At 54.9% G+C, this 13205-nt stretch overlaps 1 protein-coding gene across 1 annotated transcript in view; it reads left to right on the top strand.

Annotated features, from left to right (window-relative positions):
- PPP6R3 (protein phosphatase 6 regulatory subunit 3) overlaps nucleotides 1–12754 on the top strand; it is a 64077-nt gene extending 51323 nt beyond the window's left edge. The window contains exons 19-24 of the mRNA XM_090257435.1: nucleotides 640–793; nucleotides 1901–2007; nucleotides 3190–3340; nucleotides 8186–8203; nucleotides 8448–8567; nucleotides 11289–12754. Coding sequence (XP_090113561.1) covers nucleotides 640–793; nucleotides 1901–2007; nucleotides 3190–3340; nucleotides 8186–8203; nucleotides 8448–8567; nucleotides 11289–11340 — 602 coding nt within the window. The 3' untranslated portion in view covers nucleotides 11341–12754. The remainder of the gene's footprint in view (nucleotides 1–639; nucleotides 794–1900; nucleotides 2008–3189; nucleotides 3341–8185; nucleotides 8204–8447; nucleotides 8568–11288) is intronic.
- The last annotated feature ends 451 nt before the right edge of the window (nucleotides 12755–13205 follow it).

Below are 13205 nucleotides of genomic sequence, written 5' to 3'. Positions count from 1 at the left end.
TCCCCAAGGCTGTCCGGGAGTCCCCAGCCACCTCATTAGCATATGGAGAAAACCATTCAGAGGGGAGGGGTGTGGGGGCGGGGGACCCACTCCATTTCCTGCCCAGTCCTCCATTGTCCAGCTGCCCCTGGGAGGCCACAGGGAGGGTGTCTTGCAAGTGCGAAGGGGGACCTGCGGTCGGTCAGGATCAGAGAGCATTAAGGTTGTTGCTAACTTACTGCAATCAAGTAGCAACATATTTTTTTAATAAACTTTATTTTGCAATAATTTTAGATTTACAGGAAAGTTGCAAAGATTTTACAGGGTGTAGCTGCCTTCACCCGTCTTCCTCCCGATACTAATACGACCTTGGTGCACTTGCCAGAACCGAGAAGTTAACATCAGCATATTCTTTCACGTGTAGCTTTGCATCTCTGGGTCATACTTCTACCGGAGAAGTCTCAGAAATGGGAAGGGCTCCGGGTCAGAGGACACGCAGCTTTCTAGCAGGGTGGAAGTCACGCGGGGGCCCCCCACACGTGGGTGCCAGTCCCGCTCCTGCCGAATGGAGGTTGGGCAGGGGTACCGTCGCAGCTCTGTTTGGAAAACGCCGGTGTTATACCCCCAAGTGTTCTCACGATGAAACCCCTCCCTCCTCAGCGCCCACCTGGTCAGCCAGCTTCGATGTCCCCATGGAGACGGCCCACGGGGCCCCCCTAGACTCTGTGGGGCCCGACGTCTGGAGCACCGAGGAGCCGATGCCGACCAAAGAGACCGGCTGGGCCTCCTTCTCGGAGCTCACGTCCTCCCTGAGGTGAGCCGCGTGCTTGCTGCCTGCTTCCAGGGGGGTGTCGGGACTTCCGCACGGGGGGACATGCTGACACAGCTTGGAGGTGCAGGGACGTCCGTCGCCACCCTCCTCCTTTTCATCCAGGCAAAGTGAGGGGGCAGGTGGGGAACCCCAGGAAGCTGGAGGTCAGGATGTGGAGGAAGGTGGCGTCTCCCAGGGCTGCTCTGCCCTCCACCCCGGGGTCCAGACAGGGCTACAGGGAGTGGGGTGAGGGACGCCGAAGAGCTGATGGGCCTGTGTCCCCTCGTCACTCCTCTCGGTGCTGTAAACTAGGGGGTGTGACAGGCACGCTGTGAGTCTTACTTATAGTCTCCCTGACAGCAGCCTGTCATTGCAGTGTTTTCTTGAATACTGCTGTCAGCATTTGAGTATAAGCCGTGGATTTCATGCCTCGTTAGGCTTAGTTTGATTGGTAAAACATTGTTTTATTCTGTCTGCCGAGAAGATGCGGGCGCGGGTACCATCCTAGACACAGCAGAGGGCAGGCTCAGCCCTGCTGCACTGCAGCAGCCCCAGTGGTAGCAGTAAATAGGCGGCTGACCAGAGCTAAAGGCAGACTGGTGGGACGTCGCCAGACCACTGTGGGTTATCTCACTGGGCCCGCTGCAGGACAGGCCGCCGAGCCCCAGCCCGGCCTTTCTCTGCCCGCAGGGGCGCGTCCTTGGTCCCCGAGAGCGGTGCTGAGGCAGCTCAGCCCTCCCCTTCCCTGCGCACAGCGCCTGCTGCCTCAGTGGGGGCCCGTCCGTGTCCACTCTGCCTGCGTCAGGGCGTCGGTGGGGGGGACACTGAGGGGGGCCGAGACACCGCCCAGCGTGCGCCCGGGAGCCCGGGGCTTGTGCTGAGGCTGCGGCGCTGCGGCCGCTCTGAACCCCGGGGAAGCCCTGGGCACTGCCCGGCTGAGCCAGCGGGGTGTTTACCGCCCACGCTTGGACCCCTGCGTCCCTGCAGCCTGGAGCCCACTGCCGGTGTCACCCCCATGGACCGGAACTGCTTTTCAAAGGCTTTTTGTGAATAACGGTACCTGAGGGCTGTTAGCCCTAGGTAATGCCCGAATTTTCTCTTTTCTAAAAGTGCTAAAGAGTCCCTGAGGAGTAACTCCCCCGTGGAGATGGAGACCAGCGCGGAGCCCGTGGGCCCCCTGACTCCCGGCGCCGCTGCGCTGGCCGTGCAGCCCGAAGGTGAGTGCCGAGAGCCGGGCGTTCCGGGGTCTGGGGGGGCGTCTCGGTCCCGCCGCAGCTTTAGAAAACCAGACGGGGTCTCGTGTCCTCGGGCTGCCGGGAGAGAAGGAACTGTCACTGCGGAGCCCCCGCATGTTGACTCTAGAAGGAGCGCAGGGCTGTTCAGTCCCGTCAGTGCACAGGAAAGGACACGGGCCCGGGGGCAGGCAGCGTCGCCTGGAGTGCCGAGCTCACGGGACCCGGGTGCCTGTGTGCCCCCAGCCAGCCCGCACCCCGCACTTCCGCCTTGGAGCTCACTTTGCTAGAGGGAGTGTGTGTGTATCTGGATGTGTTTCGGGCTGTGGGGCTACTTTTCTTCTCCCCTTTATGAACAGACAGAATGGTCAAGGGTATCCAGTGGGTTGTCTTGCACAGGCCCTGAACTGTTTTCAACGTGAAGCCCAGGGCTTTGGGAGGTGGGGCGGGAAGGGAGGAGGTTGGTGAAGGGAATGTGAGGGGACCGGTGGGGTGCGGAGGGAGCAAAGTCCGTCCTTAGGAAAGGGAGTGAGGGTAGGGTAGAGGGCGCGGGGGCCGGGGGCAGGGAAAAGCCCGCACGGACATCGGTTTTGTGGGTCGTCCTGGTGGGCATGTTGCGCAGAGGGCCTCGCTTCCTCTGTCTGCAGCCCTGGGGGTTAGGGCTCCGTTATCCCCATTTTGTGGCGCGGGAAACTCGGCACAGCTGAGGCGCCTTGCCCACGGGCTGTGCCGCCAGCGGGGGTCGGGCGTCGGGAGAGCTTGGGGCCAGCGGGCCAGACGGCTCCCTGTGTAGGAGGGGCCGCAGGGGACCACGAGGAAGTCGCTGCAGAGAGCGAAGGAGAGGAGCCCCTGCGGGACACTGGGAGCCAGGAGACAGGCGAGGGCCGGGCAGCCGTCACCCGGGAGCGTGGGCCGGGGGGCCCGGCGGGGGTGGGGGTCAGGGTGGTCGGAGTGGACTCAGGGCGCGGAGGGCACTGAAGGCTGGGGCGCTCGCTGGGCCTTTGCCGAGGAAACCCGGGCCCGTCTCTCCCGCGGCCCGTGCGCAACTGGCCTGCGCGGCCACAGGCAGCCGTCGCTCCTTCTACGGGCAGGGCGGGGGGTCCGCACGGCAGCGGGGCACAGCGGCCGCTGTGCTGGGGGCGACCACCCGCTGTGTGCTCATTCCAGCGCCAGGCAGCGTGGCCATGGAAGCCAGCTCTGACGGGGAGGACGACGCGGAGGGCACAGGCAAGGTAACTGAGACAGTGCTGAACGGCGGCGTGAAGGAGACCCTCAGCCTCACGGTAGATGCCAGGACAGAGACGGCCGTCTTCAAAAGGTAACCCGGCGCGGTCGCGCGGGCGGCCCAGGCTGGGGGGGCCGGAGGGGGCGCCTCAGCTCTGAACACACTAGCCTGACGTTCTGCTATCTCTGTTAAACCCGATACGTCTTAATGAAGACATGAAGTGTTTGGGTTCCTAAGGGCACACGCCTCTCTCTCCCCCCACCCCCACTCTTTCCCTCCCTCCCCCCCTTTTTGGGGTAGTATTTAGAAGACTGCAGTTTAAGACTAGCAGATTCAAAATACAGGAGTATAAAACATTGACAAATGTTTAGTCATGACAGAAGCTGACTTGTAAATAGGCTACAGAGCTCAGCCCATCAAAACCAAAGGTTTGGTTTCACACTGACCGTTTCCTTCAGATGTCATGCAGTCATTAGAATTCAGTAGCAAAATAGCTTCAGAAAAAAGTAAAAACATGTCAAAATGTGCAGACTGAAATTCAGTCAGTGCTTAGTGTATAAGCGGGAACCTTCCCAGCTCACTGCGAAGGCAGGACAGAATGGGACGCGTGGGAAAGGAAGGGGCTGTGGGCTCGCCCGTGTGTGGGCGCATGCACGCCAGAGTGAACAGCAGGCAGACCAGATCCCGCCGTGTTGTAAGTCACGACCAAGGATGCATCTTAGGGATGTGAGGGTGTTGTGACATTGTAAAAATTATTGAAGGTAATTCACAGATAGCATGTTTAAAACCATTTGGACCTTCAGTAGATGGAGAAAAAAGCATTTGATAAAAATTAAAGCCGTTCGGGACTTCTGAGCAGCGCAGGCATAGAAAGCGGTTACCTGAGGCTGGTGTCCCCAGACAGGCTCAGCAGACCCGAGTCTGAGCAGGGAAGCCTTAAAAGTGCTTCCTCCGGAGGCGTGGCCCACGCTGCGGGGCCGCGAGGCCGTGGTGCCGTGGTTAGGGCTTCTCTGCAGCACGGGGCAGGTGGGCTGAGCAAATGCAACATGAAATAAAAATAAATAAAAGGCATAAACATCTGAAAGGAATAAAATTGTAAATTATGATTTTCTATGTAAAAGAAAATCCAGTTGAGCCTATAGACAAGTAAAGAACCATAGGAAAGTTTACCAGGTACACACACACATCAGTTGCATCCTGTGGACCAATACAAGATGTCCTAGATGGGTCCCTGGTTTTAATCAGTTAAAATTTAAGCCATTTCTATAAGGTAACTCAGATGGAAAGATACAATAAAGACCTAAATAAATAGGGAGCTACGTCATGTTTGTTGATGGAAAGGTATCTCCAGTGTTTCAGTTAAAATTAGTTGAGAGAATAAATGTATGTCTCATAAAAACCCCAGTGGCATTCTTAATGGGAATGGAGAAGCTGAGTGTGAGATTCATAAAGAAGACCTAAGAGAGCCAAGAGGAGCCCCATGGTTGTGAAGAATGAGGTGAGGGCGCTTCACCAGATGGGGTTCCAAGGCTTCTCATTAAAGCTGTTAGCGCAGCGATGCGGCGCCGGCACAGAGCTGCATGCAGACCCTCTGCGTGTGTGTGGGCCTGATGCGTGTTAGAGCGGATGCGTGACGTCCAGCAAGGAGGTGGACGCGATGATCCGTTGGGAGAAAAGTAAGATCTCAACATAAATACAAAGGGCGATGCCGCAGCTTGCGCACGAGTATCTTTAGAATTAGGAGATAAAGGGCATTTTTGCCATAAAGCAAAGCCAAACCATAAAGGAAGAGATTGGAAATTTGACTTCAATTTCTAATATTCCAGAAGCTGAGGTAAATGAGAAAAGCCACAGCCAGCAAAGAAATACTCAGTGGAAGGACAGGGGAAGAACCGAGTATCAATAAGAAAGAGACAAACAGTCTGATAATTTTTGAAGTGGACCAAGGATACAAACAGGCCCTTATCTGGGGGGGACAGGGAAGCGGGACCACTGCAGAGCGGTGCGGTCAGCGGAGTCGGTCACGGCGTCTCTGCTCCGCCCTCCCACGCACCTCCTGCTGGTTTCCGTCTTAAGTTACAAAAGATAGAAAACATGCAAAAATTGCCTCTGTCTTTATGAGGCAGCGAAATCTTAACTCCAAAACCAGATAAGGATGAGTACAGGCAATGATCATCTTGTGTTCCTTACAAGCAAACTAAGTGTAGAAATTCTATCATTTGCTGACTCCAACAGCATATCAAAAATATAATGCTCAGAGTTTGTCCCTGGAGTGCAAGGGTGGTTCAGCGTCAGAAGGTCTGTCCGTGTCACCCACCATATATTAATAGGCTGAAAGAACATCACTGGATACCTTTGACAAAGCTGTTCATCAAGTTCCTACCTGTGTATGATTAAAACCAAGCAAAGCAGGAACAGAAGGGCATTTCCTCACCTGGGTAAAAGTGAAATACCAAAGTGCTGCAGCAGAGATGGCACTTCAGGAGGGCACTGTAGATGTGCTCCCTCACAGGAAGGGGCCGATCAGGACGTCCGCCCTCAGTGCCATCGTGTGCGAGGTGCTGGGCAAGGCTGCAAGGTAAGAAGGACACAGGTGTGGGTAAGGTTAGGCGGGGCCTGGTGAACCTGAGATTTGCAGAGAATGATGATCACCTGTCACCTAACAGAAGTTCAGCAAAGCCTCTCGGTAAAGAGATCACTTTTGAAAATGAGCAGCCTCTCTTTACATCGGTAATAAGCAAGTGGGAGTATAATAAGAGGCAAAGTACCAGTCACAAGATCAGTCCAACTGTAAGTTACTTAGGAAGCACAGTGACGTGGCCGTGCCGATAAAAGCAGCCGAGGAAGGCCCAGACCCGGGCAGCCGGGCAGCCCCGCGCGGGCCGGGCGAGCTCCGCCCTGCACAGGCATCCACCGCACCAGGCTTAATGCGGCTTCCGTCAGAATGTCGGCTGGGTTTTTAAAACGCACTTGATAAACGTGCGCTAAATTATCTGTGGAGTAACAAAGGTCCCCAAGTTGCTTAGAGAGCCACAAGGAAGATGAAATAAGAGGTCTGCCCTGAGAGACACTTGGTCGTGCTGCCCAGTCACAGTATCGCAACTGTGATGTTAGCCTGGACACCAGGAGAGGGGCCACTGTGCTGGGAGAACACCCAGTGACAAGGGGTGGCTTCATGGGTGGGGGCGGGGCGGGGGTTTGAGCCCCCTGACCACATCGGAAGCCGGATCCTGGTTCGTTGAAGAACAGCATGCGGCGGGAGCCCATGTGGGGTGCTCCTTCCCACGGGAGGGCCCTGGCCCCTAAATGGCTCCCTCAGAACCCGAGAGGACAGGTACTGCGGGGCTTCTCCTGCTGTCTGGACAAAGAAAGTGAGGTGGGTTAGCTAAGCAATGTGGCCGAAGTTTCATGGTAGTTAAAGAAAATGGAGTGTGTCTTTCTGGGCTGTGGCAGAAAAGGACTTCTTTTTAAAAACAAAACAAAACCTTCAAACACATAAACCATAATGCAAAGGCTAGGTTTGGATTAGATCTAAGTTAAAAATTTCGGGCTGATGAAGTACTGCAGACAAAATTAAGAGGCCAATGGAAAATTGGGGCTAAAGCTTACGGTACCTAAATCAGCAAGAAACTCACATTGACTGTTCAGTTCCTATAAACCAGTAAGGAGAAGACAGAGAACCCAGATCAGAAAACAGGCAAAAGATATCAGTAGGAAATTTATAGACAAGGAAATCCAAAAGGCCTAAAAAAGTTAAATGCCCACAATGCATCTGTCACCCGACACCTCTTAGAGACCGGCAGGAATCGGGCTGGCAGCGCTGAGTGCTGGCGGCTCTGGAGCCCCAGGCAGGGCCTGCCCTTCCTTGTGGACAGAAGGATGAGCACTCCTTCCATGCGGAGAAGGGCCGGTGCTGCCCCGCAGTACACAAGAGGCGTCCGGGGGTGGGGGCTGGCGGCAGGGACAGGCGGACCTTCCAAGGTTACAGACAGTGCCTGCAAGGTGCGTGTCCCTGCCAGTTCTGTGAGCAGAGATGCAGGGCGGGGCAAGGGTAGGTTTACGGTTGTGAGTGCACAAAACAGTTATTCTTGTATCATCTTCCATACGAACAGCTGTACCCCTTCTTTCGCCCCATGCTGTATGTAGGAAGCACCTCCAGGTAGTTGCTTTGGTGGGCGAGGAGGGGAGAGTGGGGATAAAGAATAATAACCCAGGTGACTCGGGTTGTCCACAATCTTTAGACCTTAGTTCGTTTTGCACCTCATACACTGCCTGGGCCCAGTTGAAAGCCACCCTAGAGATTACCCTAAAATTCAGCTTTTCATAAGCAAATCCAGGACTGGGCCCAGCTCTGAGAATGGACGGCCTTCCCGGAGGGAGCCCCCAGCTGCCCTGTAGCTCACGTCAGTGCCGTCTTGACTGTGTCAGACTAGAAAGGCAGACAGGACAGGGTGAAGCCTGAGATACTAGCCCACAGACAGCTGAAAGCGTTTGCTACTTGTCTTTCTCACCAAGAGTCACCAACGGGAACAGATACGCTTTCTCGGTCCGCCTCCCAGGCCCTCTGACCCCTCCGCGTCTGTGTCTGCCTCTTCGGGCACAGGTCTCGGCTCTGTTCCTTCAGGGCAATGACGCTTCTCACTGGTGGTTGGAGGCCACTCGAGAAGTTCAGGCCTGGTTCCAGCACCGCGGAGCCCTGCCCGTGTGGCCTCAGCCGCACCGGGTGGGGAGCTGTCCTGCGGACTGTTAAGTGGTGGGCTCCGCCCCGAAAGCAGAGTGCTTCACTGAAGACTCATTCCTTCAAACAGGTTCCTTTGACACCTTCACCGAGTCTGCAGATGTGCTTAGGCGCAGCCGTGGACATGTTAGCCCCACCCCCTATAGGAGTGTTCTGAAACTCTTGTACATTTCTTTTCTGTTTTGCACACTTGGCGTCAGAGTGTTGAAATCCTATCGGTATGTAAGTCACGGGGCCGTTCTCTCTCAGCACCAGCTGCATTACATCGTCCCTTCCAGTTCCCGCCTGCGTGGCCCTTCCTCCTGTGGTTTCCCAGTCACTGTCTGTGGTCTGTGTCCCTCGCCTGCGCATGCTCAACTCCATGGCCGTCCTGGCTCCAGATCCATTTGCATGTCCCCTCCCCCTCCCCCTGGCGGTGACACCTCAGGGCTCTAATGCTGCCTCTCGTCCTCTTTCCTGCAGCGAGGAAGGAAAACTGTCTACCTCTCAAGATGCTGCTTGTAAAGATGTGGAGGAGAGCCCTGAGCCGGCCGAGGCGAGGCCTGCAGCCCCCCGGCCTCCCAGCAGTCGTGCTGAGCAGAGGTAAGGGCCCCCGTCCTCGGGTCTGCCCTGGCCCTGCTCTCTGGGCACTGGGGGGAGGCTGGCTCCTGGGGGCGGGCACCAGACGAAGGGAGTCACTGCCCTTGACCTTGAGCATTCAGTGACTCAGCATGGTAACGCTGCCTCGGCCCTGGTGGAATCAGGGTGACTGAGCTCAGAGCTTAGAAACCGCAGTTTATCCCCTAACCCCAGGAGCTGGAGTGACCATTGGGAGGTGCAGTAATATCACTGGCTCTTTAAGAAATTACTGTGAGGAGTGTCTGCCACGTGCTGGCGTTACCCCCACTCCCTGTTCTGATGAACCCTCCAAGACTGGGCTCCGTGGACTGGCAGCCAAGTTCTCGTTGGCCCTGTGGAGTCACGCAGCCACCAGGCACAAGCAGCTCCTGTGGACAGGCCCACCTGAAACACGGGGGGCGGGGGACTTTCCTGGTGGCCTTTTCATATGTGGAGCTAAGTATTCTCCACTCTTAGTTGATTCCGTTCGGTTCCACTTTTGCACAGTACCAAAGGGTGAAAACCCTCCTTCTGGCAGCAGACGTTTTCTCTGGTCCTCTTTTAGGCCGAGCCACGGTCTGAAGGGAGAGGCCAGGCCCACGTGCCGGTGCCGCCACGCGGCCCCACAGGCTGGGCGAGGGTAGCTGGACAGCCCGGAGCTCCGGCCAGAAGATGAGGACTTGTCCTGGGATCACAGCACTTCCCATAGCTGACTTTAATTACGTATTTCTTAGTCTGAGTATTTATTCCTTCCCTAAGGAATAAAGTAACCTTTAAAGTCATTTCGGAGAAGTTGTACTTTTCCCCTCTCCCGGAATCTGCTCAGCATTTCAGGGGTCTTGTGACCAGTGGGACCAGCAGGGGGCACTCTGTTCACTGGTCAGGAAACCTCTGCAGTCCGAGCGCACCGTCTTTGTCACTCATGGAAATTGTAGCTAGAGTGAGTGTGATTCTGATAATATATAAGTATACATTTTGCACATAAAGGTAATGATAAGAACTATTTGGGCGCACTGGCTCTAGTGAAGTCCTTGGGAGGCAGTGGCGGGTCACACCCCTGCTTTGGAGACCAGCCCCAGCTGTGTGTGGGCAGGTCACTACTTCTGCCTGGGTGTCAGTGTGTGTTTCTGATAAAGGCCCTGTGTCGGTCTGGTTCCTAGTCAGTTGTCATCTCCTTGGTTTCTACTTGGAAGCATCTTTGATTTTGAGACCCGCCTTGAAGGCAGGCTAATAATCTATGTCTGTCCCACTTGGGTGGTGGCTTTAGGAGCCTGGTCTCGGCTTCTCTGGCATCAGAGATACAGGAGGCTGTGGGCGCATGTCCGCGGCTCCCTGGGGCACAGCACTGTGTGCCCCGGAACCCCCCGTCCCCTCCCCGTGAGAGCCACCTTCACTGTGCAGGACAGAGTGGGCGGAGCGACCGGAGGGGCGGGGCGTCACCTGGGTCAGCACGTTGCCCTCCTGTCCCTCCTTCAGCACACGGCTCCACATGGCAGCTGCTGGCCGAGGCCTGAGGAGATGCTGCTGAAGGAGAGGGAGTGGGCGTCCCGCTGTCGGGGGGGGGGGGGGGCTCTGAGAGAGTGGCATTGGAACCTGTTGACAGCAGGGACAGGGCAGGTTTTCTCATGTGTCACTCTCATGTTCTTAAAGCAGCTTAGGACGGTGTTGAAGGCACAGAACCACCGGGGACTTTCCGGATGCAGTCCCCCCCCTGCGGCTTCTGTCACAGCCCAACACTGGCGGGTGGGCGCTGTCGCTCTTAGGGATCTGTGGTGCCACAGAGCGTGGTTTCCCACCGCTGTCCGTCCAGCACAGCAGGCTAAGCTCCTGCACACACTGTAGGCTCGGAAACCCGTGGGGGGCATTGTCGTCCCCTTTTACGGGGGGAGGACAGTGAACTGAGAGGTTAAGAAATTAACTTATGGGCACGCCGTGTGCAAGTTGGGAAGGCGGAGCGGAGGCCGCGGGCCGTCATTCGCTGCCCGTGGGTGCTGTGGGGGGCTGGCTTCCTGGCATCCCGTACGATGAGCGTGTACTGAAAGCGTCTGCTTGCGAATTCCGACGCTCACTCAGAAGTGCCCATGCGCTTCCCAGCGTGGCCCACAGCACCCTCGTCCCCATGCGTAAGGGCTGGGAAACGCCGTCGGGAGGACCTGGCCCCTTCAGGTTGTCGCCGTGGCCGGAAGGCAGACCCGGCGGACTCTGTCTGCACCTGTCGGGGGAGCCCCGCCCCCGCGGGGCGCACTGGTTACAGCCCACACCGTCGCTGACCACTGTCGGCCGTGGTGACAGGCTTCTTTTCTGCTTCCTTTTTCCCTCCGTTGCAGAATCCTGTTTCTCGAGTGAGTGTATGTGGAGTCCGGTACATGGAAGAAATAAAGGGCTGTAGGGAAGGCGGGAGGGGCTTGGGGGCGCCAGGCGAACACCGGCGGCCTGGCCCTCCTGCAGCGCCTGCCTGTCCGCAGCCCTGGCTGATGGCCGGGAGGTCGGAGGTGAGGGGGAGGCTGCGAGGCTCTTCAGGGACACTTGCTGGAGCTTTAGAGAGATGAGCGTACGTAGCTGTTGCGCTGAGGGCCAGGCTTAGTGCTAGGCGCTGCAGGAACGATGTTAAAGTAAGCCTCCACCCTTGGGGGGCTAAATGAGGTGTTCGTTTCCCGTCTCCCGTTTCTGCCCGAGTGCCTCAGAGGTGTGCCTCTTGCTCCGCAGGACTGACCGGCCAAGCGTGCCAGGCGACACGTCGGTGAACGGCCCTGTATGATGAGCAACCTCTGCTGCTGACGGAGGACTGCGGGCCGCCACCATTCAGGGCTCCGGGCGTCAGCGGGGCTGCCACGCCGCCACCCCCGCCGCCCTACTCTGCACGGGATCAGGACCAGCAACCTTTCTACTCTAGATGCTAAGACATTGTACAGAGAGATTCAGACGTGTACAAATATTGCACATTGACAAATACCAAGAATTTTTGCGTATGTTTATATTGTACTGTTCTAAATAATGGGTAGCCTGTGAAATACGATCTTGCCACCCATGTAATAATAGTAGTGATACTATAGTTAAAATGGCTGTAAGAATAGTTTTATAAAAGTGAATACACAGAGCTATTGTATTTGAAACATAACTATTTGACAATTATTAGTGTGACCAAAGTATTAGGCAGTTTTCATACATTTTTCACCTTGTACAAAATTCTGAATTCATTTTTCTTCCAGTTGGCAAGGAGTAGCGGGATTGACATGCCCTCTAAGTGTTATTTTGGTTGTTCTAACTTACAAAAGTGATTTTGAATAAGAAATATTTGGTGTTCTTTTTATAACCAGTTTTTGATTGGTAACTGTTTTCTGTATTGTTAAAACGGATCAAAAAATGTAAGTCTATTGGTAGAGATTAAGTATTTATTGATACAGCTTAGTTGATAAATTGTTATTGTAAAGCCATATGTTCTGTTTAAGTCTTGTTTGCTTGAAACGATTATTCCTGCAGGTGAAACACTAGGCTGTTTGGCGTGCACATGGCTTGTGGTTTGGGGTTTTGTTTTTTGTTTTTGTTTTCTGTTTTGTTTTGGTGGTTCATCCGCCTTTTAACCCATTCACCAAAATTGACCTTGTTAACAGGCATCGCCAGTGACCATTTCAGAGCAGTCTGCAGCTTTAACGCCCCTACACCGCACCGGGCAAGGCAGCCGAAGATGCGCGCGGCCCAGGGAGTGGCGGTGCTTCGTTCTGACAGGCCAGACTTGGCTCCCGGGCATGCTCGTTCTTTTCCTTGTGAGGTTTTCTCTCGCAGATTCTCAGCCCGTCTGTTTCTTTTTTAGAACTGGTTTGTGTATATAGATAGTGATTATGGATACTAATTCAATGTAATTTATAATTTTCTATGTCAATATAAAAATACATCACAGCCTTCTCAAACAGCTAAAGCAATATGTTGTATATTGCGTGCCGTCTGGTGAAAGGGTTAAATGACTTCACCTCTTGCAATTTTAGATGCAAATCAGTTTTTCATTTCTGTAATAGAAAATTATTCACCTATTTTTACATCATTTTTTTTCCTGACCAGTATTTGAAACCAAAAGGATATTCTGAAAAATGGCCAACGATTTTTTAGAAATAGCATCCCAAGCAGCGTGCCTAAACATTACATTGCATATGGAAATAAAAGAATCAAATGTCTAATGCCTCATTCCTTATTTACTTTCCCATTGTAAATGGTGTGGCAGCTCCTCGTGAAGGGTAGCAAGGCTGACCTACCATTGTGGGACAGTGGAGTCAGCAGTGCACCTGGGACAGATGGCGAGGTGCCCGCGGCCTCCGCGCACCTCCCCACAACCCCCTCTGTCATGAGCTCCGAGAGAAGACTGTCTTGTGTTCCCCTCTGGAACCCGGCGCCACCAAAGGACAGGGCTCCTTTGGCTTGTCTCAAGGATGCTGACTTAGGTGGCACGGCACCTCGGGGCCTGCTGGTGGGTGATGCGCTCTTGTCTTACCTGGTGGAGCGCTTTGCCGGTGACCCCAGGGCTTGGCTTGGGGCGGCAAACGCTGCCCTGTGTGGTTTGCTTTTGGTTGGCGTCTCCATCCCACCCAGGGTAACAGTGTCTTATTTCACTTGTTGCTGATGAGAGAGAGT

The sequence above is a fragment of the Furipterus horrens genome, unplaced genomic scaffold (genome assembly GCF_987537825.1).
Source record: "Furipterus horrens unplaced genomic scaffold, mFurHor1.1.pri manual_scaffold_2, whole genome shotgun sequence".
Lineage (NCBI taxonomy): Eukaryota > Metazoa > Chordata > Mammalia > Chiroptera > Furipteridae > Furipterus > Furipterus horrens.
This window is presented reverse-complemented; position numbering and strand designations above follow the sequence as displayed.